The 27,102-nt window shown below is 42.0% G+C and overlaps 1 protein-coding gene across 6 annotated transcripts in view; it reads right to left on the reverse strand.

Moving 5' to 3' along the window:
* Positions 1-835: 835 nt before the first annotated feature.
* The window catches only part of LOC105701452 (ankyrin repeat and fibronectin type-III domain-containing protein 1), a 35,959-nt gene continuing 9,692 nt past the window's right edge, over positions 836-27,102 (reverse strand). For 2 of the 6 annotated variants that reach the window (XM_012428195.1, XM_012428196.2), the window contains exons 2-12: positions 12,893-13,021; positions 12,494-12,572; positions 11,826-11,929; positions 10,725-10,985; positions 10,119-10,421; positions 9,237-9,676; positions 8,590-8,969; positions 7,769-8,378; positions 6,774-7,089; positions 6,265-6,692; positions 836-4,821 (exon numbers count right to left, since the gene is read on the reverse strand). In XM_012428195.1, coding sequence (XP_012283618.1) covers positions 4,486-4,821; positions 6,265-6,692; positions 6,774-7,089; positions 7,769-8,378; positions 8,590-8,969; positions 9,237-9,676; positions 10,119-10,421; positions 10,725-10,985; positions 11,826-11,929; positions 12,494-12,572; positions 12,893-13,001 — 3,366 coding nt within the window. In that variant the 5' untranslated portion in view covers positions 13,002-13,021 and the 3' untranslated portion in view covers positions 836-4,485. Of the gene's footprint in view, positions 4,822-5,766; positions 5,839-6,264; positions 6,693-6,773; positions 7,090-7,768; positions 8,379-8,589; positions 8,970-9,236; positions 9,677-10,118; positions 10,422-10,724; positions 10,986-11,825; positions 11,930-12,493; positions 12,573-12,892; positions 13,022-14,756; positions 18,613-23,580; positions 24,337-27,102 lie in introns of those variants that run through there. The other 4 variants (XR_001104227.2, XM_012428193.2, XM_012428194.2 and 1 more) reach the window with 4 other exon arrangements.

Raw genomic sequence — 27,102 nt, forward strand, 5'->3', positions numbered from 1 at the left:
TTCTTCCCACGGAATTAAATCTTATTCTTCCGACTTCCATTTACACATATTATACTATTATTCGCTGGAAATTAGTTAGAAATCACAAACAAAGATAGTTGATACAATGGTCAACTGTCTATTCCTCGTTAGTTTATGATTAATGATTGAAAATCAACGAAGAAAAGGGTCGGTATTTATTTTCATAGGTTTTCCAAAGGAACGAAGGAAACGAAGACGCCATGACACTTTAGAGAGGAGGAAAAATATTTCAGGTAATAATATTCATTATTCATTAGTTCATAGTTAACGATTGTAGAAATAATTTAGGAAGGAAAACGTCACTATTTATTTCGATAACCTGAAGAAAAAAGAAATATTTCGTTAATACAATCCCGAGGAAATGTTGCAATAAATTTATTTGAGTCAAATTATTCCTTAGGAAAATATTGTTTTTATAGAAGATATAAGAAACGTTTCTTTGGTTCATTGAGACTTTTTTCTCGGTGTAGGTTATCGTAAAAGAGGAAAAGAATAAAAGGGGAAGGATAGGAAGGGAAGAAAATGGGAGCAAACGGGACAAAATGGCGGAAGCGTGTCACCAGGATTCCCGGTCGACCGAGTCCGGGTTCTCGTGGGCGAAAATCCTCCGAGGAACTTTATTACGCAACGGGACTTTTGCAAATAAGTCAAAGTAACGTTAAATGGCGCCAAGCCGTCCGTTAATTCCGCCATTAAAGCGTGCGCCTCTCGTCCGCCACTTAATAGCGCGAGACGCCGCCATTGCTGGAAGAAATTTCAAACGAAATATTAATAAAATCCCCAAAAAGTCACTAGTCAATCAAGAAACTCCGGCTAAATATAATGTTGCTCTTTATTTCGTGCAGTTCCTCCGTACACAGTGTCTTTGAGAAAAAACTGAACAAAGCCTCTCGCCATTTCTCTCTCTCTCACTAAACGTATGTATATATAAACATCGAAGCTATTATACATAGTTGTGTACCGTGATCACCGAAATATGGAAATACTGGAACGTTCGTTACGATTTTTACACGTTTTAAGGTGATATGAAAGGCGCTAGGAAATTTAAGAGACGTCGGTAAAGTGGAATTCATAAATACCCTTTCTCGTGGTGACGCCATTTTGGATACTCGAGTGGTAACATGGCGCGCTACGTATACCGACATTTATATTTATACTGAGGCTCATTACCCTCTACGATGAGATTTATACGAAATAAACCATCCCATACGTCATTTCGGTAGAATAATTCTAAAGAAATCGAAGTAAAACCGTCGAAAGTGGATTCGACTTTCATACCACCTTAACGAACATCCCAGTGTTAATACTTCTTAGTGTTCCGCCATATTTTCATGAACATGAGCTGTACAAAGTAACCTCGATAATTCCCTTGATTTTCTTTCAGAGGCAGCGAAAAGAGAGAACAAAGAAGCTGTTATTTTTCCTATTTTTCTAATTTTCTCGTGCCGCCATATTGGGTTGCGCAGCAGTCTTAATAAAGATTGAAAATGGTCCCTTTGTTCTCTTTCTTTCGATTCCTCTGCCTTCGTGGTTAGTTAAATGTATGTACTTCATACATCCCACGTTCGTGAAGATTTTATTTTCGTTTAACGCCTCGTAAAATCACTTAGAGTCCCTCTGTAGGTACTTTGTGGTACTCCTCGATGTGCGCGCGCATGGCCGCCGGTAACAACGCGCTCTGCAATTGTCTTTTCCTCCGCCATTTTGCTTTCCGCGATAGATTAAAAATATTTAAACGCATCTCGCGCCCCCCTTCGTTCGTTCGGTAGTAACTATCTATATTATTTACTATTTACAGATCCCCGATCGAGAGAAACAAAACCCCGTCTTTGCTCGCGGCCATTATTAACGATAAACTACGAGAGGATTTTACATTCAGACATCGATAAACATCCAGTGGAGCTAAATACATCTCTCTCTGATGTTCGCTTGTGTGGATCCCTTCTTTACCGACCATAGAGCGTCGTTTGAGGGGAAATTGATCTTAATAATGCAAGCAATGTACGGAAATGGATCGACATAACCTCGAAATGACGACAAAATGCCGTCCCTACGGTTTTAATTCCCTTCTACGCGTTTTATCTTCATTGTTATTGCGAAACGTTCTAACCTCCCCTCAAACATTCGCTCTAAAACGCCATAACGTTTCCCTAATTTCAGATAAAAAAATATGCGCACCACTATCCCTAGGTTTACGTTGAGTTGAAATGTTCCTTGAGTAAAATCGAGTCGAAAAATTCTTTATCAAAATCTTGAGAACGCAATACTTTCCGAGATATTCGACGTTAAAGTCGACGAATCACGAGACCGCTCCAAGAGAAATTTTCGGAAATCCAGAAGAAATATTTGAATCGAGGTTTAAGAACAATGCAACGAATATCCATAAATATTGAAAACTATTCGTCGTTCGATAGGAAATTTCAAATTTTAACTTTGTTTTTTTTAAATTCTTGAATTAATATTCTAAAATATTTCGACTTTCCGTTGGATCCGTCCCCTGATTGGTTGCTTTCGAAGTCGAATATCTCGGAAACTACTGGTCCCTCGAAATTTATCAAAAGAGGTTTTCCCCTCGATTTTTCATGCAGATTATAAAGGAGCGAGTAAAATTCGGCCATTTTGAGTAAATACGACGTAATGGCGCCTTACGTCTCGAATCTGCTCTTTATGCAGATTCACTTTTCGGAACGAAACCGCCCGCGAGAAATTTAACCTCCTTAGCCCTAGGTACGCTGGTAGTTAAAATTTGAAAATCGCAGAGTCTGTTTCTTTTTTTTTTCTTCCACGCTATAAATTAAAAACGATCTCTCGTCCTATCCTAAAGCAGTCTATTAGATCCGCGCGTCGCGATTCGCCATTTTCGTGCCCCTAAATTCCGTAAACGTACTTTTTCAAAACCATTCTTTCTCAAACCCAGAAAAACGATTAAACCATAAACGAAATGAATTTCGAAAGAACTGCAAAAAGCGTTGAAACGGCCATTTCTCTCTCTTTTCCAAATTATCGAACAATTTCGAAAGCATCCGCGACGCCATTTTTGAAATACCTTAGCCAGATGTTTCCATTAAATATAAATCCATGTTTTATCGAAGAAGAACAATAATTTAAACTCTTCCTTGAAATATACACGCTTTTATAAACCTATCGCGTCTTTTTAATTCGGTGTGCGTCGAAGAAATATGTTAAATTATTACAACGCGGCAAATCGTTTCGGAATCCAAGATGGCGGCTAAAAACTCCCTATAGCAAGGAAGCGTTTCTTTCTCCTCGCATCTTCGCTAAATGGTTTTCGCCTTCTGGAGGTTCTTCATAAAATCCGAACAATAATCAACGAGCTCGCAGGACAACTTATCGCGAATTTATTTACACGCTATTCGTTCGTCTTTCGAATAAAGGTGTCTTCGACCGGCGCGCAAAATGGCGGCCCGCGGGAATTTCAAAAAGCGACTCCTTCGAGTGTTCGAAATTACCGCGCGGCCGCTTCGAAGCTTCTCAAAAACGTGAGGTTAACAATAATACCCCCTCCTTTTCTAAATTTGTTTAACAAAAGGACTGCGGAATCGGTCCGACGCGTCGCAATCGAATCCTGGGCTTCCTCGTCGTAATTACACACTGAGATCGGTAGCTAAAATATGAGGAATGTTTCCTCTTCGTCTTCGATTCCTTTCCCCTCTTCGATAACACTCGAGTGACCTTATCGACTCTTCGACATTGTTCTCAAGAGTTGTCTAACCATTGCACTACGAAGAGTGCCACTCCAAGATCTTCGTTTCTCCTCTCCGGAGTAGTCGAAGTCTCTTTCGAAGAAGCAGATACAGAACTTCCTTCCGGAACGACTCTACTCTTCGATTTCACTGAACGGTAAAACAAAAGCACACTCTAACCTCACTTCTACTGTTCAATTCTTTGATGCCTCCCTACAAGTAGATACGCATTCTATTTACTTTCTTTAATGTTGGACACAATTTCTCCGAAGCCTCATTCGAGTGTCTAAACTTCGACCACAACTCTTCGTCGCTCGAAGTTGAACCATTACACGATCACTTTTTATAACTACGCAAACGACTTCCATTCGAGTTCCCACATTTTACACGATTGCTTTTTACACAACTCCACTATCTCATGTTTCCCCAATCACGGTTTCTTGAATTTAATAATGACTCCTACATGTCCCTTTGTAATGTCCCTTCGCACCTTCCATAATCTCACTCTTCATATAATCATTGAGTAAAACATCTTCAAAACACTTCCGAGGATTTTAGAGAGGAAGATTAGCAGTTTATCCGCCACAACTTCACCGTAAGGTAAATATTTCCAGCATGGACCGTAGTTATCGTACCTGACATTTCCTTGAATTTCAATCTCCGGGCCTCAATTCCAGCTTCACTCTTCCCCATCACGGTCATCTTCGGTTGAAATCTCTTCCTGGATCGCTGTATTTGTTTCCAAGTGGATTTCTTCGTGCTACAAGTACGCAGTGTGTTTACTACTGTGCTCCAAAGCTGCGAGGACATCTTGCTTCTGTCTGACGTAGAGTCTGCCCTTCTTCCAGGGGTTCTGAAGCTGCAGTGGTTTGAAGTCGTCTCTTAAACATCTTTCTCTAGCTCCGATGACAGCCACCAGACAGAAGTTTGGCAGCTCATCGGCTGTGTAAATTGGTCCTTCTTGACCCTTCAAGACCACGGCCATGTTGAGCTGCTTCACAACGAGGTCGACAACTTCACGAGCTGTAGTCCTGGGTGTCACGTGAAGTTTCAAGCTGGTTCCAGAAGCCAGGCCGGTTTCGTAGGCCGCATACACCTGAAGTTGAGAAACAATTCTTAAATCTACGCAACCCGATGCATCACCATATTGAATCAGCTGATCGTACCTGCACTCTTTGCTGTCCTAACAATCTCAACTTTCTGTTAAAGTCTTCGACTTTATAAAGAAATGCTTCCAGTAAAATTTCTTCGTCAAGTTATTCCAAGTAATTTTTGTTTCTACTGTTTTTATAGGTTATGAATGTATAAGACAGAAAACTGACCTTCAAAGGACAGAAAGTTGCAGCTATGATTGCAGCGATGAGGTTAGCGTTACATTCCATCTCACTTGCCACGAAACATTGACTCCGATAAGATTGCTCACAATATTCGCCTGGTGAGATCATGCTCTTCGATGTTAATATTATTTCATTTAGTGTTGATTAAAAAACCAAATAGAGAAAGAGTTTCAGACCATTCTGCTACGCTGGGTAAACTGTCCGAAGCTGGATGTTGTGCTTCTCCAAAGCATAATTATTTAAATTACGATACAAGATATTCATCGATGTCCAGTAAATGCTTCTGAATGACTTCGATCTATGTCATTCATGTCCATTACAAATATTTAAACTCATAAACTGTACATAATATACCGTAACATTGAATTAACAGCTGCGAACTGCTTCACCCAACGCAGTAGAAATTTCTATAAGCTTCCAGATAGAATAGGTTATGAAAGTCATTCAGATTGGTTAAAATTCCTTCGATGTTAATGCAACCATAGTATTATTTTCTAGCCAGCAGCCAGCAAAGAGTCTGGAAAGCGAAGACTAAATTTGAAAAAGAATTTGCAGGAAAACAGAGTGAAAATATCTATCCGACGCTGGCAGGTGCAACGAGAAAGCCAATCTTCATGCCTGGCGCGCGAAAAAGACGGAAACGTTGATAAAAAACGACACTGGCGGAGAGAAAAAAGTTGAAAGCAACATCCCAGGCAGCTTACAGTCTCCGGATTTCGGTTTTTTAGATGATCGTGCGCTCTCGTTAACTACAATCTCGTCTAGACTCGAGTCCCCTACAAAGAAACACCTTGCGACATCAGGGAAATTATTTACCGAGGTCGGCAAGAATGGGCAGCGATAATTCAAGTTTCATAATTAGTATCAGGGTCTACGTACGTTGGGAAAGAAGACTACGAATAGGAAATAAAGTTGTTACGCGTGGATGATTGAGATTACGACGCGGCACCCACGTATACCCTGTTTTACCGGTCAGGAAGATTTCGCCCCTTAAGAGTAGTTTCAATTTGTACATAGGTGTAAAGAGGGTAGAGGGCGCCAGGGGGCCGCGCCTCCCTTTCAAACAATGACGCGAAACATCTCCCCGTTCCCTCTGTTCTTATCAACCCTGCAGAGGGTGCGCATCCCGTTATCACCGCTGCCCATTCCTGAGGAGACCTCTACTCCTCCTCCAGGTTCTCCAAAGAAGAGCATCTTCGCACCTGCAAGATCCCAGGCGAAGGGGCGGGCATCAGGGTGGCCTCGTCCTTGGCGTCCTGTAGCTGCGCCTCCGGCAGCGTCGCGGGGACGGCGGCGACGCTGGCGACGCTGGCCGTCGGCTTGGGTTGCTTAACCTTGACCAGGGTGGCCTTGAAGCCGACGTCGGGGTTGGCGAACTCGTCGGAGTTGGCGTGTACGCGCAGCCGGCTGGACGCGATGGCGAGCGAGGAGGAGTCGATGGGCAAGGAGCCCCCGGAGACGATGGGCTTGACCCCCAGGAGGGGGCTGGTGCTGGCGGAGACGGAGGTGACGGTCGCCGACCGGTTCCTGGGGCTGTGCTTGTACTTGGCGAGGAAGAGGGTGTCCTCCGACTTCGAGGGCGGGAGTCTGACGTTCTGCAGCGGCACCAGGTGGTGGCTGGAGGCGCGACCTGGGGACAGGGAGACATTACGATCAATTTGAACATTTTCAGCCGTTTGCGGAGTCATACCCTCTCGGTATCCTTCCGTACCTGGAGCCAGGCTGACCGGGACGGAGAACTTGCTCGGCTCGGAGCCGGTGGAAAGATTGGAACTGTTGCTCCCCTTCCGCACGTACTGGCCACTGGGAAGCTGTTGCTCGCTCTTGCTGAACTCGGTGTTCAGGAGGTTCGTCGAGGAGTTGGCGATGTTGGGTCCTGGCCAGCTTCCTCGACCTGGGCTGGACTTTACCAATTTTGGGTCCCTCGGCGGCAGCTGGAGCAAACTGCGCTTCAGACTGTTGCCGTTCTTGTTCCTGTCGAGGTTGAGCAGCAGCTTCATGCAAATCCCGGCCGCCTGGGCGGATATCTGAGGATAGTAAATCATGAAAATGTAAAAAATCTTCGCGACAAAAACCTCACTGGAGTTTCAAAGTAACTCGGAAGAGTGGATAGAAAGAAAGAAGTCCTTGAAAGCCTTCGAAGCGTTAAGGTGAAGTGAAACACGTCGAGGAACTCGATCAACGTCGATAAAGGAGATTTTTCTAAATGCCTACGTTGCCGACGTTGGTTTTTATATCGACAGCTGGGTCGAATTATATTGTGTATTGTAACAAATGGCATATTCCACCTGTCGTTTTCGTACAATAATTATAAAGAAATCGAAGTAAAACTCCAGAAATCCTCTGGATTCGTGCCTTCTGGGGCCCTTATTGACTGCGGAGGGACCCCCTGCGCCATCTATGATTTCCAGGTGAATTAAATTTTCACTCCGAGACTTCGTATTCCCATCGTTGTAAAAAAAATGTGCAAAATGTAAAAAACCCTTCTAAACAAATTGAAAGGAAATAAGTGAACAATACAAGTGTCAGGACCTTCCTCGTAGATTCTGTATCGACATTCTGAACTTTGAAACAACCCGGAACCTCTAGCTCGGAGAAAGTTTCACAAACGATTGACTTACTCCGTTAGAAATTAACTTAGTATACGTAAATAACGCAACTTAGTTAATGTAAATGCACCGAATGACAAATAAGCGAGTAACCTACGTTCTGCTGAGAAGAGCCGCGATCCCTGGCGAAGGTGATGACGTCGATGAGCCACCTGGCGCCCTTCCAGACGACGTTGACCTGGCTCTGGAGGTCCTGCAACCTGGTGAGCTTGTCCTTGGCCAGGCTCAGCTCCGAGGAGCTAAACGCCTCCCGGTGGTTGTGCTGCGCCTGCGCCGTGTCCAGCTCCAGGATGCAGCTGAGCCTGGAGTACCTGTTGATCACGTCCTTCTGGTAGGTGTTCAGGTGCACCATCTCGAAGACCTGGATCGGTAAAGACAGCAGGTCGCCCCTCTGCAGGAGGATCTCCCTGGTCCCCGGGACCGAGCACGCGGTTTCCGCAGGCGGAACCGCGATCAGGAACGACACGTCGTGCGTCAGGTCGATCACCTCCGCGTCGTACAATCTGTGCACCAGGGAGTCTTCGGGGCTGATCTCCATGTAGGCGAAGAGTCGACGTGCCGTCGCCGACACCAGGTCGATGAACAGTCTCTGTTGCTCCGTTCCTTGCATCTCGTTTGCCGCGTTCTCTTTCTCCTCCAGGTCCTGCGTGGACGAGGAGTCGCTCATCTGGACCCTCGTCATCCTCTTCAGGTAGTCCCACTCTTCGCTGAAATGGAAGTCCACGGTTTACTTTTTATCCCTTCTTCGTAGAGCAACGCCACTTAAACGCTTTGAACAAGGAGCCATTTCGACATATGGGCGAGATTCGTCTGACCGTGCAGGCAATATTGGACCAAACGTCTCTTAGTAGCCAAAGGGTGATATAAGGCGATATGAAATTGTTCATCAAAACGATCATAGAAGACAAGGAAACGTACGCAGATACGTGAGGATTGTCGCGAATCTTGCAGTGGGGAAGGACGTTCGGCGCCTTCGTCGGGACGACGACCTGGATGAGGTCTACGCTGCTCTGCATCTTCAGGTACCCCAAGTAGAGTCCTCTGGACAATCTGATGCTGCTGACCCGGTGGTACGTCATCTGCTCCTGTATGCTGGCCATCAGGATGTCGGCGACGTTGCTGTCCTCGTGGGTGATGACTTTCTTGATGACTTTGCTGAGGGGAAGCCACCTGCTGTTGAGCACCGATACCAGCTTCGGGGATTCCACGTAGTTGACGGTGGAGAACACCAGGGTACCCTGGATGTCTCTGATCGGTTTGTGGTACAGCTGGCCCAGGTCTTGGATGCAGAGAGCGGCCTGTAATTAAATAACAATTTCATTTTTATACCAAATCGTTAGAAATCGTTATGTTAAATAATTTTGGGCATACTTGGGAAGGCATCGCTTTGCTACGTAGTCTACGATTAATAAAATGGTAAGATATGGTTTCGCTAAAAAACCAGTAATTAACAAAGCAACAATGTATTGCCTCGTAACGTAACCTATAATTAATAAAGTGATAAGACGTTGCTTTGCCAAGTAATCTGCAGTTAATAATAAGTTAATAAGAAACTAGGAACACACCTGCATCTGAGCCGCAGCCTGCAGTAATTTTATTCGGAAGTGGTTCGTAGAGCTACTGTGGCTCTTCTCCATGTCCTGTCGGAGAGTTTTGACATCGTCCCAGGTGCAGGCAACCTTCATCAGCCAGTGAAAATCGTTGTAGATGCAGCTGGGATAGGTCTCATCGACTTCGATGACTGGCAGGAAGTCTTCGTTGGTGACCAGCACCTTGTCCTCGTGGTAGAGCAGGCAGGCCAGGAACACCCCACGTCTTAGATTTTTTTGGAACTTGCTGGTGGCCGTGAAGAGCTGCTTTATCGTCGTCTTTTTCTTGTGGTTGCGTCGTTGGACTGCTGGCGTCTCCTGGGTGTACTCCGGGCCCCTGATGTCGGTGAAAAGTGTGTCGAGCTGCTCCAGTCGACCTGCGAACCTGGGAGTTCTGCCATCCACGTCTCTCCAACCTTTAGATAATTTAAAAACAAAACAGAGAGGGTTATACTCTCACATGGATACACATATTTCTAATAATTGGGACCTTCGAATAGTGTAAGCATTGATCCCTGCGCTAAATTTAGGTTAAGTGAGGTTAAACGATGCAATTGAACCTGCAAATATTTTAGAAGATTTAACAGAAAAGGTTATGTTCTCAAGAGGATCCTCAATTCTGGAAAAATTAGGACCTTCGCATGGTTTAAAAACCTATTCACTAAGTTTGATCAAGTGAGGTTATGCGATGCAATTTTATGTTCAAATATTTTAGAAACCAACAGATCTAGATTTTCAAAAAGGATCTCTCTAACATGATGCTCCGTAGCTTATGTGGTTTACAGATTTTTCTAACCAAATGATCAAAGTGTCTTCATAATCTATGATTCTAGAAGAGGAGGTCAACGTAATACGTACTGCTTGGTGTTACGTGGGAAGGCGTCGAAGGCCTAAAACTGCTGTACCCCTTGAGGTTCCCAGCAGCCGCCCTGAAGTAATATCTCTGCCCCTGGATAAGATTCTCGACCCTACACTCTCGTTGCTTCATGTCCAGGACTTCTCTCTCTGCACAGATCGTGGAAAAGTCCTCCTTGGTGCTCCACTGGACTTTGAACTTTGTGCAAATTGGGGAATCGTGGGACTCCGGTTCCTGGAACCTTACGCTGACAGATGTGGTTCCGGTCACATCCACTGCCACTAGAAATGGTGCGTCTGGTGGTCCTGGAAAAACATGAATTAATCTGTAACGCTCAAATTTCCAACAAGAATCCAAAAAATAGTTTCTACTTGTGGATGGACTTTAAGGCGTAACACGAAGAGTCAATGATGGACACGACAGAGATTCAGTGCTCGGTATCATTTGTGGGTTTCTTTATATTTTATTTTCTATAACCTATATTCTGTCCTTTATAATTTGAATGTTATAATTAAGGACAAAAGTGCTGCATTACGAAATGAATTTTTTGTTTAGGAGCCTCGGAAGGTGGACCGATGCAGGTTAGGATTCTGTGTTTCGATGCTTACTTGCTTGGTCGAATCCCAACAACATTTTCCTCAGGGCTCTCGCCCTCCTTTCCCAGAGAGCCAGCTGTTTGTCTTCGGCATTGCCTCCACTACAAGTAAGGTTATTGTGCGGTGCAGAAAAGCTGGACCTGTGGGACGGTGGCTCCAGGAGGGACGAGCCACTGCCACCAGTGGAAGAGCTTCCTCCCAATTCCTGGACCCTGTGTTCCGCTTCCGAGAGCAACGACGCCAGGTGGGTCCCTAGGGACTCCGGGGACTCGACTGAAACCAGAAAGTGACAAGTTCAGAGAGATACGGAGTGGAGCACTCTCCGAAGAGAGATTGCGAAGTGACCATCGGAGAGTTTAGGACTTTGCTTCCCAGCGTAAGGACCAAAAATGGGAAGAAAAATATGGTACTCTATTTTCAGAACAATGGAAACGTTTTAACTTCCTCAGGTATTCAGAAGACAAGGCTGAAATCTAAAACCTTGGCAGATGAAGAAGCTCCGTAATAATTTCTCTCTAAAGTGCAGCGATGCCAAATGATACGTCAAATTTTGTAACAAAGAAAAAGGTTCCTAAGTGTCTAAAAACCTGCATGGAAGTAGAAATCTCAACAAGTAACAAAACTCTATAACGATCCATCTTCAGTGAAGGACTTAACCGAGGACTGAGTTCCTCGATGAGGCAAAACCAGCATCACAAAGCACACGTCCACTTTTTGAATGTCCAAATCTTAAAGCCCTGGTAAACAATGAAGCTCCAGATGTCAGATTCATCTCCGATGTACAAAAATCTGTCATGTTTCCTTTCGATCAGGTGATCGAAGCCCAATTCCAGATTCGACAACTCGAAGCATTGCCTGCCATTCCAGAAATTGCAGCAACAGCCGAATTAAATCCATCTAAAGTGCATTCAGTGCATTTCAAAAAGCCCGTCATGTTATCGACAGCTTCGACTTTCTGGGTGGAAGTTCCTCCGAGGGCTGAAAAACTTTTAAATCCTGATCCTGCGGGTGCTCGTCAAACTTTAGAACTGATCGACGACGACCGTCTCGAGGTACTGTGTTTTTAATTAAAAATAATTAAATAATGCTCTAATTAGAGTGTCCAGGACTTACACTGATTGCCCTCTTGTGCACCGAAGGCCACAAGCATCTTCGCAAGGGGTCTATTGTTGCTGAGCACCGCCACGTCGAGGGGCGACAAACCGTCGCTATTTACACTGAAAAACATATAAACAAATTAGAAAAAGAATTAAATTCTCCTCTTGAATCCGACAGACATGAAAATCCTACACATATGTCATCAATGAATTATAGGAAGGCATTTATATCCACCACTGTACAACACTAACAATACGGTACAGTGGCGGACATAAATGCTCTCTCTGAAAACCTGCATTAAGGGGGTAAAAAGGCATTCATGTCCAGCACTATATTGAGCAAACTAGAATATTGTTTATTTGTTGACAACAACTCTTCATCCATTTTGTATTAACCTTTAAGGGGATATGAAAGTATGAACTATTAAGGTGGCATGACATTTTCCGCCGAATTGGGTGTACCGAATTGTTTTAAATGCTATCAGGTGAGTATGGAGGCTTTATGGCAGGTCCAAATTTCAATTAGGAAAAAATTGTATAATTATTTTCATTTTTTATGATAATGTACTAAGGATTCAAATGAGTCGGTGCACCCAGTTTGGAGAAAAGTTTGGTAAATATTTGGGCGTTTCGTACATATAGAATAACCCTTTCATGTCGCCTTAAGGGAATGAAAATTCTCACCTGTTTACATTTACCCCTTTCAACTCCAAAATCGTTCTCGCCTTGTCCAGCTGGCCGTGCTCGACCGCGGCAAAAAGTGCTGTAACAACAAATGACAAAGTTTATTAACTAACACTTTCTAAACATCCGAAACCCTCGCATTTATTTATCCGTTTCATCGCTGAAAAGCGATTTATCCTCCCGGAATATCATTTTTTTTTTAAACCCTCGAGAAATGGACAAAGACGAAGGAGAGGCGAACAAAGCGGAAAAGTGAAAATCGGAGGAAAGATATAAAAATATAAAAACGTGAAAAATATAAAGATGTAGAAACATGTAAATATGTTCGTAGGGAAATGTAATAATATTAAAGTGGAAGAATGTAAGCGTATAAAAATATAAAAATGTAACGAGAGATACCATGCAGGTGTATGTTGAGGGAAGGCTGTGCTGATAAGGGGTTGATAAGGGTCAACTGCGTCGGATTTGATGGCTGTTTCTTTTTTCCAAAACCCTCCAGGAACTCCATTCCTTGTCGGGATTGCAGTTCTGCTCAAGAAAGGAGAAACAAAAGTTGAAAAATAAACGGCTACTCTAAATCGAGCGCAGGAAATAATAAAAGAAAAGACACGATTGGAAGTTAAGCGCAAAAATTGTTCGTTATTCAGTTGCAACAAATTCGTTGAGACCAAATCAATCGACGTTATCGACGATATTCTCTAATTTTGAGAACCACAAAATTGGCAATAAATATTTTGCAATGATTTAAAGGCGGCAGACATTTTTGCAATTTCGTAAAAACGAGATTATACGTAAATATTGTTAAAAAATCGGTGCGAGGCGATAAACAAAGTCGACGATTTGATGGTCGCATAAAAATCTGATTTTTAAAATCATGCAAATGGTAATAAATATTTTTCAGGATTTTTTGGAATGATTTAAAGGCGGCAAACATTTTTGCAATTTCGCAAAAACGAAATTATACGTAAATGTTGTTAAAAAATCGGTGCCAGGCAATAAACAAAGTCGACGATTTGATGGTCGCATAAAAATCTGATTTTTAAAATCATGCAAATGGTAATAAATATTTTTCAGGATTTTTTGCAACGATTTAAAAGCGTCAGACATTTTTGCAATTTCGTAAAAACAAAGTAAATGTTATAAAAAAAAAAGTAGGCGATATTGATGGTCACTAAAAAATCGAAACAATGGACCTGAATTTTTATTCTAATTGTTTATCTCTGTAAAATGGTGTGATAAATATGGAAAAAAATATTCTCCCTCCAAAATGGGAAGAAATTTGTTAATTTTTTTTGTTAAGAGTTTGCGATATATCTGGGGTACTTTTAATAATTTAAATAATTCCGGTTAGAGTTAATTAACAAGAGGGAGGGGTAGCTGTATATCGGGAAGAAAGTTATTCGATTAAAATGCATTTAATGAATTTTCTTCCCATCTAAGCGCTTTTCAATTAAAAACTTGGCGACCAACAAAGATAGCCCATAATCGTTTCACCAACTTAATTATGAATTAATTAATGCCTCCCGGGATAAATGTTAATTAGAGCGGATAAATGTTAATTCTCTATCACCGGGTTGGAAGTTGACGCCGCAACAATAATTACGCTATAATTGTTTTTGAATGTCATTCAGCTGGAATTTTGTTAACGAATTCCTCGGGGCTGTGTTTAACCGAAATCGTGTTAAAAAGTTGTTAAATTTGTCCCGAGCGTAGCTTATGAACAAATGGTGAATTTTAATGTTCATAAAATATCTGAATCTCAGCGAGGCTTAAATATCCGATTTTTTTTAACTGAAAATTACACTCCATTTAAATAATGAACTGTAATCAATCTGTCCTGTGCAACCAATTGTTATAAGTGACGGGTATTAAAAATCGTCCATACATCATACGTCAAAGTATAAATCTNAAGTTTCGCAGTAATTTCAAAATAAAAATTTGGCCATTTTCAAATTATGAAATTAAAAAAAATATCGATATATATAGAGTGAGTAAAATTTCCGGAAAACGTTTCGTCCATTTTTTTCCGGTAGACATTTTGAAAAAGAAGTTTGGCGATAATTTGAAAATCGACATTTGGACATTTTCAAATAATGAAAAAAAATATATATATATCATCGATATCTATAAAATGGGTAAAATTTCCGAAAAACGTATCGTCCATTTTTTTCCGGTAGATATTTTGAAAAGGAAGTTTGGCGATAATTTGAAAATCGACATTTGGACATTTCATCCATTCTCTTCCGGTATTTCGGAAACATACTTGAACCGGAAGTGGTCGTGACCATAGAGCGATGCTGATTGGTCGACTCGGCGTCCTTGGAGAGATTCTTCAGGACTTTCTTCCTGCCACTTTTCTTCGTCCTGAAGCTGGTCCCTCTTCCCCCCAGAAAATTCGCGATGTTGTCGACAGTTCGAGTTTTCGATCTCGAAGGATATCCGGGACTACTTCCGCCGAAGTCCCGGATATCCCGAGGGACGTCATCCTTAAAGTCCTGCGAGAACTTATCCTGGTTTTCCTCGACCTCGGTTCGGGAAATTTCCAGGGATTTTGAATGGTGGATTTTCCTTGACCCGCTGTTGGATTTTCTAAGGATATTTTCCTCCTGCGGGATATTATCCTTAAGGATCTGCGTTCGCGAATGTTTATCCTGATTTTGGTCGACTTCATTTTCGGGATCGTCTTGGGATATATTTTTTGTTTCGTTGTTGGATTTTTTAAGGATAGTTTCATCCTGCGGGATATTATCCTTAAGGATCCGCGAGGATTTATCCTGATTTTTGTCGAGCTCGATTCCAGGAATTTCCAGGAATTCTGCAGGCAGCGATTCGTCTCGCTCCCTATGATGGCTATCATTCCCCCGTGGGATACGATCGACCTTATCTTTAAGGTTCTTATCCAGGGAGAGTTTATCCTCATTTTTGAGGACCTCGATTCCTGGAATTATTTCGAATCTTGCATGCCGGAATTTATCTCGTATCGCATAGCAAGCATTATTCTCGCTTTGCATATCATCAATTAGGTCTTGACAATTTCCAATGCTCGGAACTTTATCCTCATTTTTGAGGACCTCGATTCCTGGAATTTTCTCGAATCTTGCATGCCGGAGTTTATCTCGTATTGCATAGCAGGCATTATTCTCCCTTTGCATATTATCAATTAGGTCCTGACAATTTCCGACGCTAGGAACTTTATCCTCATTTTTGAAGACCTCGATTCCTGGAATTTTCTCGTATCTTGCATTCTGGAGTTTATCTCGTATCGTATAACAGGCATTATTCTCCCTTTGCATATTATCAATTAGGTCCTGACAATTTCCGACACTCGGAACTTTATCCTCATTTTTGAGGACCTCGATTCCTGGAATTTTTTCAAATCTTGCAAGCCGGAGTTTATCTCGCAGCTCATTATTCTTCCGTGAGATATTAACGATTTTAACCTCAAGGACTCTTAAACATTTATCCAGTTTTTCGTCGACCTCGATTCCAGGAATTTCGAAGGACGTCCCACGTGTGATACCTTTCGTTCCTTTTCCATATTTTCCTGGAACTTTATCGACCTTCCAGGACGTCCTCTCGACCCTCCCGACTTCATCGTCCTCGTCCTGGAATTTTCCAAGTCCGCATTCGGACCTCCACGAGATATCCTTCGAGGATATGCTGCGATCCTCCCTCCCACAGGACCTCCCGAAATTGACCTCATCCAGAGATTTAGTCCAAACTTCCTCTGGAAAAGTCGCCTCATCTTCGAGGTCCTTTCTTAACCGAAAAGTGCCGCTTGAGGACATCCTGGATGGGATGTCCTTCCCACGTGATCCTCGACCCTCGTCCTCGTCCTCGTCCTCAAGAATCGCCTCCGAGGAACTATCCAAACAGAACGTAGGATTTTCATAAGAGTTCATGTCCCCCACGAGAAATCCACAGGACATCTTCCTTTCCAGGACATCCAAACGAGTGACCTCTTCCTCGATCCTTCCAGGGACCTTATCGACCTCGGATACCTCGAGGACATCCTTTTTCTCTTCCTCCTGTCTTCGTCCTTTTCTTCGTCTCATGATCCTGTCAGCAAATGATAACTTCATCTTGCCGTCCTTTTTATCCTGGATGTCCTTCGAGGTCTTCTGACCTCTCTTCATATCCTTACCCTTATCCTCGCTAGGACTCCTCGAATTCATTTTCGAAATGGCGTCCTTGACCTTCGTGGGCGCCCTTGGCTCCTGATTTAAGGTCGTCGAGAGGTCGTTGAACCTTGGCCCTGGTCCTTCCGGGGTCAAGGACACCGGGGAGAGGTCAAAGCCCGAGGTCAACCGGAGACTCGCGTGGTTTCGGATTTTCGTGACCAATCGCATCGACGCCCGGAAGGACCTCGACCTCTTCAGGCTGGATATTCCGTTGGTTGTCCTCCGGGATAGGAGCTCCATCTTTGGGCTGGATGAACTGGATTTTCGGAGTTTCATCTGGGATTTGGAGCGCCCTTAACCTCGATTTTGGTGTCCTTAACCTCGATTTTGGTGCCTTGACCTCGATCTTGGTATTTTTAATCTCGATTTTGGTGTCCTTAATCTCGATTTTGGTATTCTTAACCTCGATTTTGGTGTCTTTAACCTCGATTTTGGGGCCTTAACCTCGATCTTGGTATTTTTAACCTCGATGTTGGTGTTCTTAATCTCGATCTTGGTATTCTCAACCTCGATTTTGGTGTCCTTAAATTCAATTTTGGTGCCTTAATCTCGATTTTGGTATTTTTAACATCGATGTTGGTGTCCTTAATCTCGATCTTGGTGTTCTTAACCTCGATCTTGGTGTCCTTAATTTCGATTTTGGTGTCCTTAATTTCAATTTTGGTGCCTTAACCTCGATCTTGGTACCTTCACCTCGATTTTGGTGTCCTTAATCTCGATCTTGGTATTCTCAACCTCGATTTAGGTGTCCTTAATTTCGATTTTTGGTACCTTAACCTCGATTTTGGTGTCCTTAAAGTGGATCGTGATCCTTAATGATCCTTGAATTTCCTCTCATTTGTAATCCTTTTATCGTCCCGCTGATGTTTCGGGGCTTCACTTATTTTTTTAATCAGATCTCTGATATCTAAAGTAATGACCTTAATGATTTGGATATCCTTAAAACGGGGTCCAAATCTTAATGACCTCAAATTTTTTCTCATTCGCAATCCTTTGATTGTCCCGCTGATGTTTCTGTGCATTGATCACTCGTTATCAAAAAAACGACTCCTTATCGATATCGTTATCCATTATATTGACATTAACGATAGGGTAATCATAATGCCAGTTAATTAAAGTATCCTTAACCATCAAATTATATTAATATCTTAATGATCTTTGGATGACCCCTCGGATCCTTAATATCACTCGTTCATTTATCATCTCCACTTTTCATCGTCTTTAATGATCTTTGGAGACTTTGGTGAGTTCCAATTAATTCCTCTTAATAATTGGCTCCTCCTTTAATATTATCAATTAACTTATTAATAATCTTGGGTATCCTCATACAATTAAACGTGGATAATAAAATATCCCTTCTCAAGTTATCATCGCTACGGTATTAATATTAATCATATGTCCATTAATACTTTCGATTAACAATAATATCGATCCTTAATTTTAAAACCAAATTTCTGTCCATAATCAGGTAGTCATATTTTTGGTTAGGAAAAATAATTGCATCTCCTTTATTTTCATTACTTTGAGGCACTCCATTATCCATAATCCTCGAAATTCTTAATGATTATCATTAATCCAACTTTGGATACAAATAGAGCATTTCTTCACATAAAGTCCATTATCAATATGTATATAAAAAAATGTTGTGGAAATAATTCCCACTTTTTTCTTTCAACGTTTTCTTGATATCTTTAGTCTTTTATTTATCCAACATCCAATCTTGGGCGTGAATAAATTTTTCCTTCCTTTTTCGAAATTATCCCACGAGAAGAGCAGAAGAAGATTCCTACTTTATCATCGCTATCGGATATGGATACCCTCGAAAATATGTAAATAATTTCTCAATATTATATATCCACTTTTGGAAGAATATTTCTTCCTATGTCGGCATTCTTCGAAACGAGTCCACCGGGAAAAATCCTCTTTGGCCGAGTAAAGCTAAAAAAACAGAGGAAAATCGGATTTGAGAGGGAAATTCGAGGCCAAAGGAGAACCACGAGGTCTTTCCTTCTCCATTATTTCCTCTTTCGGGGAACACGAACGCCATTTTGAGTTTCTCCGGCTTTCCCGGATTTCCCGGGAGGGACGGAAATCCTCGGCCCGGTTGTCAATTAAAACTTTCCTCCTTTCGCAATTCCACAAAAATTCCACCTTAACGATCCTAGCTCTCAAAACGTTCCCAAAGTTCGCGAAAAATTCATGTAAACGTAACGGAGAAAAGTACTTTATTTTTAAATATAAAAACCATGTAATTTGTATTTTCTTCCCCCGCAGCTTTTCTTCCGAACATTTTCCTTCATTTAGAGTTTTACAATTACGTCTCGGTAGTCGATTAAAATTCCTTAGCGATTCCATAAAAAATATTTCACTTAATTTTCCGCAACAGCTCTCCCTCACGAGATATTGAAAACGTCCACCAAAAAAATTATATTCCGCGGTAATTAATCGTAATAGACATAAACGTTTCATACAAAAGTTGTTCACTAGATCATTCTCGACAACTTTTGTCTGAAACATTTTTTTCTATCTAGGATATTAACGCCACGAAGTTGTAATAACTCTCGAAGGCGAAAGTTGTTTGTTATACATGCGATGCAATATCGTCAGGTGACGGTATTCTCAAAAATGTCAATTATTATACTAAATTAAAAAAACAATTGAAATTCTATGGGTGGTAGGACCTTCCTTACAGTCTCCATATTCGCGTTGCAAACTTTGAAACGTGTAAGTTGTATAAAACGTGAAAGTGTAAGAGTGTAAGAGTGCAAGAGTGTAAGAGTATAAGAGTATGAGTATAAGAGTATAAGAGTATACGTGTATACGAGTGTAAGAGTATACGTGTATACGAGTGTAAGAGTATACGTGTATACGAGTGTAAGAGTATACGTGTATACGAGTGTAAGAGTATACGTGTATACGTGTATACGTGTATACGTGTATACGTGTATACGTGTATACGTGTATAAGAGTATAAGAGTGTAAGAGGTAATTTATTATTTAGTAGGGGCGCCTTGCGGGCGGGAGATTGAATTCGCGGTGACAATTGGCCATTAGGAAGGAGAAGGCCCTCCGGCGAGCAATAGGCGAGCAATGGACGAGCAATGGACGAGCAATGGGCGAGCAATCGGCGAGCAATCTCGGCCGTTAGTACCGATTACTCGCGACAATGCCCGTTTATTGGCCGCGTCCGTTGTATCCCAACAATCCGACGTCGAGTCGCAACAATGCTCGAGACGCCGCGGCTGGACCAACCTAACCTAACCTCACCGAGCCTAACCAGATTTAAGGTGATATGAAAGGGTTACATATACACATACCAAAACCAACCTAACCTAACCTCACCGAGCCTAACCAAATTTAAGGTGATATGAAAGGGTTACATATATACCAAAATATTGATAAAACTCTTTTCCAAATTGGGTGCACCGAATTATTTGAAACTTAATCACGAAATTATGGAGGTCCTAAGGAAAAACGCGATGATCGTGAAATTTTATTTTTATGATATTAAATGAACAAAACTTTGGAATAAAAGAGGGACATGGTCGCGAAGACTATTCTCAGAAAAGACATTTTCTTACAGGGGAAAAGTACAAGATCGAGGGGGAGATAATCGAGCTTGGCTTAACCAATAAGTCGATTAAGCTCCGAGAGGGCTTCGAGCAGGAAGGCTGAGCTTAAAAAGGTTAACATGCAAATTAGGGGCCATTACAATGTAACAAGGTTGTCACCGAATAAACAAGACAATAAGCGACGACGATTGCGTTCCCTAAGGAAGGGATAACAATTGTTGCAGGTCTCGCCCAAGCGAGTCCTTATCCCTGCAATATCGCTTCAGAAACAAGTAATATAAAAAAAACACCCTCAACAAAACGTGTGCATTACATTGCTTTGAACAACTTTTGTAAATACGATTTTGCAACAATCTTCTCCGTTTAAGCGATGGGCCTCGATTTATATCGAGTCGAGTCGATTGTACAACATTTTACGTTGTTTAAAGTGAGAATATCGCGCTAACTAAGCGAGCTGTAAAGAAACGTTTCTGACAAGAGATGTGTCCTATGTTACTCCGAACAACTTTTGTTTGAAACATTTTCCTTCATCTCGAGTCATTACGGCGTAAACTTTTGATAATGCTTGAAAGCGAGCGTCGTTCGTTAAACTCGATCCAAGATGACGGCGTCACGTGACCGAGAAAATCTCGTTTATGAGAGCGTATTATCGAGAGTTTAAACGGAATTTGATTAGGATCAAAGGTAGAGCTTCCAAAATATAATGAGCTCCTCGATTCCGGGAGCTCCTATAGTTTCATCTCATTCGAAACTCAAATTGCAACAAGCGCTTCCATCGGCGAACTTTACCCAAGAGTAGTAAATTTGCATAGTTATACCTCACTCAAAATTCGAATTCTATTTCAAACAGGCATGCTACAGTAAGAATGTTCTAACAAAAGTTGTGCCTTATTCTTTTTCGAACAACTTTTATTTTAAACATTTTACTTTATTTCGAATAATAACGTCTCAAAATTGCAACAATAATTTAGAACCCACGTTCCTCTTTAAATACGGCAACTCGTAGTTCCACTTTCCTTAAAATTCGAATTCTACTCCAAAAACGCATACTACAGCAAAACCGTTGAAACAAAAGTTGTGTATTATTTTCTATCAAACAACATTGATTTTAACAATTTTTCTCCATCTTCAAGTATAACGATTCAAAACTGGAATAATAGTTCGAAACCTGCTAAATGTGAGTTAGCTGGAACAAGATGGCGGCCGAGTCTCGTTTAACCAGAGTTTGGGGGTGCAGCTCGAGGTCGATAAAAATGAAAATTCTACTCGAAACGAGCATGCTACAGCAAAAACGTTCAAACAAAAATTGTGCCTTACTTTCTTCCAAGTAACTTTCCCTTTAACTATTTTTCTCCATTTTCAAGTGTATCGCCTCGAAATTGGAATGATAATTTGGAAGCCGCTAAATGTGGTAGTTAGCCGGAACAAGATGGCGGCCGAGTCTCGTTTAATCGGAGTTTGGGGGTGCAGCTCGAGGTCGAGTTCCTCGAAAGAAACGAGCGCTCGGATTGGCTCTTCGGACCTCATTCCGAGAGTAATGGAACTCGCAAAGACGAACAGCCACTGATGCCGCCATGTTGAAAAAGCAATATATCCGGATAAGAGGGCCATTCACGTCTCGCCGCTGGCACAACGGAAGGCGGCTGAAAGAGACCGGAAACGCGCCCGCGGCCATTTTGCGCTTCCGCCTCGCCCCCGCGATTCCCTGTTTACCTTTTTCCCTCTGTTTGCTCGCGAAATAACCAATCGCTAAACTCCTTCGACGGCCCCTCCTTTTATTTTCCAAGAGAAAACAATTTTTCGGTCAAATATCCCGGAGAAACGGGAATTATCGAGGAATTTCCGAGACGCGCGGGAGATTGGAAATATTTCAAAAGTCAAACGATTTTTCTTCATTTTCTCCATTTTAATCCGAATTATTGATGAACTTTCAAATTGGGCGGGAAAATGGAAACATTTGAAAAATCAAACCATTTTTCTTTATTTTCTCCATTTTAAGGAAATATGAGAGGGTCATTCTGTCTCTCTTTTTCTTCTTTCGCTTATCTCGTTCTTTAATTACTCCGAATTATTTATGAACTTTCGAGTCGCGCGGGAAAAATTAATATTTGAAAAGCCAAACGATTTTTTTTTATTTTCTCCATTTTAAGGGAATACGAAAGGGTCATTCTGTCTCTCTTTTCCTTCTTTCGCTTATCTCGTTCTTTAATTACTCCGAATTATTTATGAACTATCGAGTCGCGCGGGAAAATCGAAACATTTGAAAAGTCAAACGATTTTTCTGTATTTTCTCCATTTTAAGGGGATATAAAAGGGTCATTCTATGTTTCTCTCCCTTCTTTCGCTTATCTCGTTCTTTCCGCCGATTTTATCTGTAATTTTATCTCGCCGAGATAACATGCAATCTACTTCCTCCGGGGACGATAAACGCGTTTTGATCGGACTCATCCGTTCCCTTTTCGGGGAGAAAAACAAGAGAGTCATTCAGAGATGCACTTTATCAAAGTTGAGAAATAAAAAAAGGACATCGATTCGGACGGACCTATCCCGAAAAAAATTCGGAAAGAAATACCCACTTTATGAACGGAATTTATTCCTCAACCTAATAACAGTTTTTAACGTAACATAATTAAATGAATTCAACTTATTTAAAAAAATCGTCGAGACTTCGAAGCAGAAATAATTTTCTGGAATACATCGTGAACAATAATCTAATTATAAAAATAATCGTTCAATCCCTTCCGACGATTAATTTAGAATAATCATTAAACATCTAATTAAATTCATTCCTAATTTTTCCAATCAATTCGGCCAATTTATTCGACAATCATGAATTTAGTTTATTTAAAAGAATCGTCAAAACTTCCACGAAGAAATAATTTTCTGGAATACATTGGGAGCAACAATTTAATTATAAAGAAATGTAATGTAACGAAATTAAATAAATTTAGCTTATTTAAAAGAGTCGTCAAGACTTCCAAGCGGAAATAATTTTCTGGAATACATCGTGAAGAATTTAATTCTAAAAAAACAAAAAACGTGGCGTAACGTAATTAAAATAAAAATACATCGTGAAAAATTTAATTCTAAAAAAACGTAACGTAAAGCGATTCAAACGGCGGAAATTTATTTCTCAGCCTAATAATAGTCCTTATCGTAAAATAATTAAAACGCCGGGAATTTATTCCTCCAGCTAATAATTCGGGAATATTATTCATAGTAAATTAATAAAAATGGCGTTCGTGTTTCCCGGAGAACCTGACGTCGCGGTTATTCCCTCGACATGTTGAAATATCTCCATTCCGAAATGTATATTGACTAATGAACTCCGTACCTCCGTAGAATATCACAGTGCAATTAAACTTCATCATTTGCAGGTCCCTCGGGGCGTTTAACCACGAAGAGAATCCTTTTTCCAGTAAAAGCCAAATTTCATCCAGCTGATAAGAAAATTGCGATTTACATCCAGCTGATAACAGCGCTGGAAAATTCTCTTCCACTCCTGAAACCCGATTAAAAAATCCTCTCCCCTTTCTCCTACTCCTCGATTCTAATTTTTCATCGCTCACTCTCTATTACTTTCATTTTAATCTTCGGTTTTCTTTTTATCCCGCTTCTTTCCATCAACCCTTTGAGCAAGGAGTCATTTCGACATAAGGGCGAAATTCGTCTGACCGGGCAGGGGATATTGGACCAAACGTCGGACGGCTTTAGGCGTTCTTTAGCTAAAGGGTTAATTCTCCTCAACTCGGTTTCTCGTCTTTGTCCTTAAATTGCACTTCCTTCTCCGATAATTATCCTCTTCTTCCGTTTATTCTACTTTTATTCTTTCAGAGGATCGCAAAGATCCTCTGCGGAGATTTCTTCCATATCGTAAAAAGACATTTAAAAATACATTTAGCGTTATATGATATTGGGATTCGCTTCTCGAAACGTCCATTGCGCATGCGCGCGACCACCTAGTTCTTTTCAATATTTCATAGTAACTTTCACTGGCGTTCAACGACGCCAAGTAATACGCCCGCGTAATGCGTAGCCGTTTTCAATCCCCGGTTAACCTTCGCATTTTCGCATTTTCGCATTTTCATATTTTTACATTTTCACATTTTCACTTTTTCATATTTTCACATTTTCACCTCCACGCTTCCCAGGTTTAAAAATGATTTGAATTAAATATTCTATAGTTTGTGAAAGAAAAAAGAAATAAATTTTCAGGTTAGGTTGGGAGTAGTAACTCCGAAAGGCGCGAAGTCAACGCGTCTGCGCAAAGGCTCCAAGACTTCCAATAAACTTTGTTTAGAACGCGGAGATAGGTTTATATTTTGTTTCAAAATCTCCCGGGAGAAATGTCGGCCACTTTTCGGAACGGATTTCGCGTAATATTTTGAGGCCCGAGTACGCCTGCGTAAGGGAATCGGTCGAGTTCACTGTTGGTCGACGACCACGTACGACGCGACTCAACCTCGGCGGGCAAACAGCTGCCTTATCCCCTCCCCGGCTCGTATTTATAGGGGAGGGCCCTCTCCCTCCCCCGCTCGGCCTCTCTCGCTCTAATGCACGGCACCCGCATCGCCGCGTCCTCCTCGCTCTTAGCGGGCGTTTCTCGCTCTCACAGCTGCCGGCTGATGTGAGTTTCTCTTTCTCTCTCTAACCTACGGTACCCGCATCTCGCCGTCCTCTTCCGTAGCCGCGTCTCAATGCCTCGCCACCAGGGGCGCGCTCCTTCTCTCTCCAACCCACGGCGCCCGCATCTCGCTGTCCTCCTCGGCGTGACTTTTCCCTTCTAGCGCCGTAGCGAAGAGGTGCGAGAGAGACGAGGACGCCTATATGCGGAAACCCGTGAGTGCGAGAGAGAGAAACGTACTCCTGGGGAGACCGCACATTCCTTCAACATTTTCGGGAAGATCCAGGGACACGGAAATTCCTCAGGACTCAGGTCCTTGTTAGATGTCCATTTCCAAATGTGTTTAATTTCAAGGAAGGGTAAATATTTAATAAGAAATTGCGAGTCTTTGAGGCAGCGATTCTAATTCTCAGAATACATAAATCCATATTAATCGAGAAAGCTCCTTCGTCGCTTTGCGTTATTCATTCCGTTTGGAAGATGCGTTGCATTTTGCATTTCTAAACCGTACTCGCAAATGCGTTTTTGAACGTCCGCTTCCAAACGAGTCCCAGTCTGGACATTAAAACGATAAAACGAACAGGAACAGTTATACATTTTCGAATAACATAAAAAGACGAACACTTCTCGAAGTAAACAGAAATAAAAGCGAAAATGAATTCTCGAGCCTCTTCAATTTTAATTAGGCAAAAAAAGGGAAAGAAAAGTAATCGGCACGCAACTCTCAACATTATAATTGGAAGAAAAATAGAAGAGCGAATAATCAGCGCGGAAGTAGACAATTAATGTAAAATAAACGGAGTTTCTCGTCGATGCCGGAAGACGTGAATTCTTCAAGGGAAGTCAAAACTTGAAAGTTGCAAATAAAAAAAATGGCCGGGGGCAGGTCGCATTACGTCTGAAAAAGCCAGTTTTCTAAAGAAGGCATCCAACTTGGGCGACGCCGCGTCAAAGAGCTGTCTCTTTTTGCCTAACTGTTGCTTCCAGTCTACTCTCTTCCTTTTGCTCAGTCATGGTGTCTGTCTCTTGGTCTCTACGCTTCTCTCTCGCCCTCACGCACGCCTCTATCTACCCCTCTGCCTCGCACCCGCATGATCCGTCCCGTCTCTTCGCTCTCGCACTTACGGTGGCCCGCATCTTTCTCTCTCCCTTGCCCTCACGCCGAGCTGTATCTACCCCTCTGCCTCGCACCCGCATACTCCGCCCATTGCCTCTTCCCTCTCGTGCCCGCATCCTACATCACTGCTTCTCGCGTTCGCCCGTATCTTTCCCTCTCCCTCGCACTCACGCTCACCTCTATCAACTCCTCTGCCTCGCACCCGCATACTCCATCCATTGCTTCCCTCTCGAGCTTACGGTAGTCCCTATCCCCACGTCTCTCTCTTACTTCCGCTTGCCTCTATCTACCCCTCTGCTTCGCACTCGCACTCTACCCTCCCTCTCTCGAGTCCCGTGCATACAATTACCCCCTGGGCCTTCAGACACGAATCGGATGTCAACCTGCCTCTTCTATCGCCGAAACGTCGCAACCCTTCCCTCCCCTCGCTTCAAAAAGTTACGCGACTCCCATGGGACGCCATTTCCCCCCTTCCCAACCCTTCCTTTCCGTCTCAACGTCGGAGAAATTTACAGCAAATAGGAAAAAGAAAAAAAGAATAAAACCTTATCCGACGTCTTGTCTTCCGCGGAAATTCCAATTGACGTACCTAGGAAATATTTATGGTTATCAAAGTAAGTAAGTCTTCGCATAAAATTCATAATTACAGTCCAAAGTTAACTTGAAAAAATAATAATAATAATAACGTGCAAAATTTAGGAATAATATTAACGGTGCAATTTAAATTGTCGCATCAATTCTGTACAAATTTGGTTTACCTCTCTATATCGAAATGTATGTAATTTACAAACCGCCTCCATAACCTCACTTTCCTCCAATCCAATCAAGAGCTGTATTGAAAACTATTTAAACCGACGTAAACAATCATTAACGAGATGACCAACGTTGTTTGCGATTTCATTTGCATGGGGGGGATGCATTTCCGGGGGGAGGGGGGATGGTGCATAATACGGTTTACAATATGCCAAGTACAGAAATTGCCGGTAATTATTATCCGAGAAATCCTTCCCCCTTCTCTCTTTATTCCTGAATCCTCCATTACCTTCTATTCACGGATATATTTCACAACGATCCCTACATGCTGATCAAACTGTCGTAATGTCGATGATAATGAC

The sequence above is a fragment of the Orussus abietinus genome, unplaced genomic scaffold, assembly GCF_000612105.2.
Source record: "Orussus abietinus isolate OABI.00-Male unplaced genomic scaffold, Oabi_2.0 scaffold89, whole genome shotgun sequence".
NCBI classification, from domain to species: Eukaryota; Metazoa; Arthropoda; class Insecta; order Hymenoptera; family Orussidae; genus Orussus; species Orussus abietinus.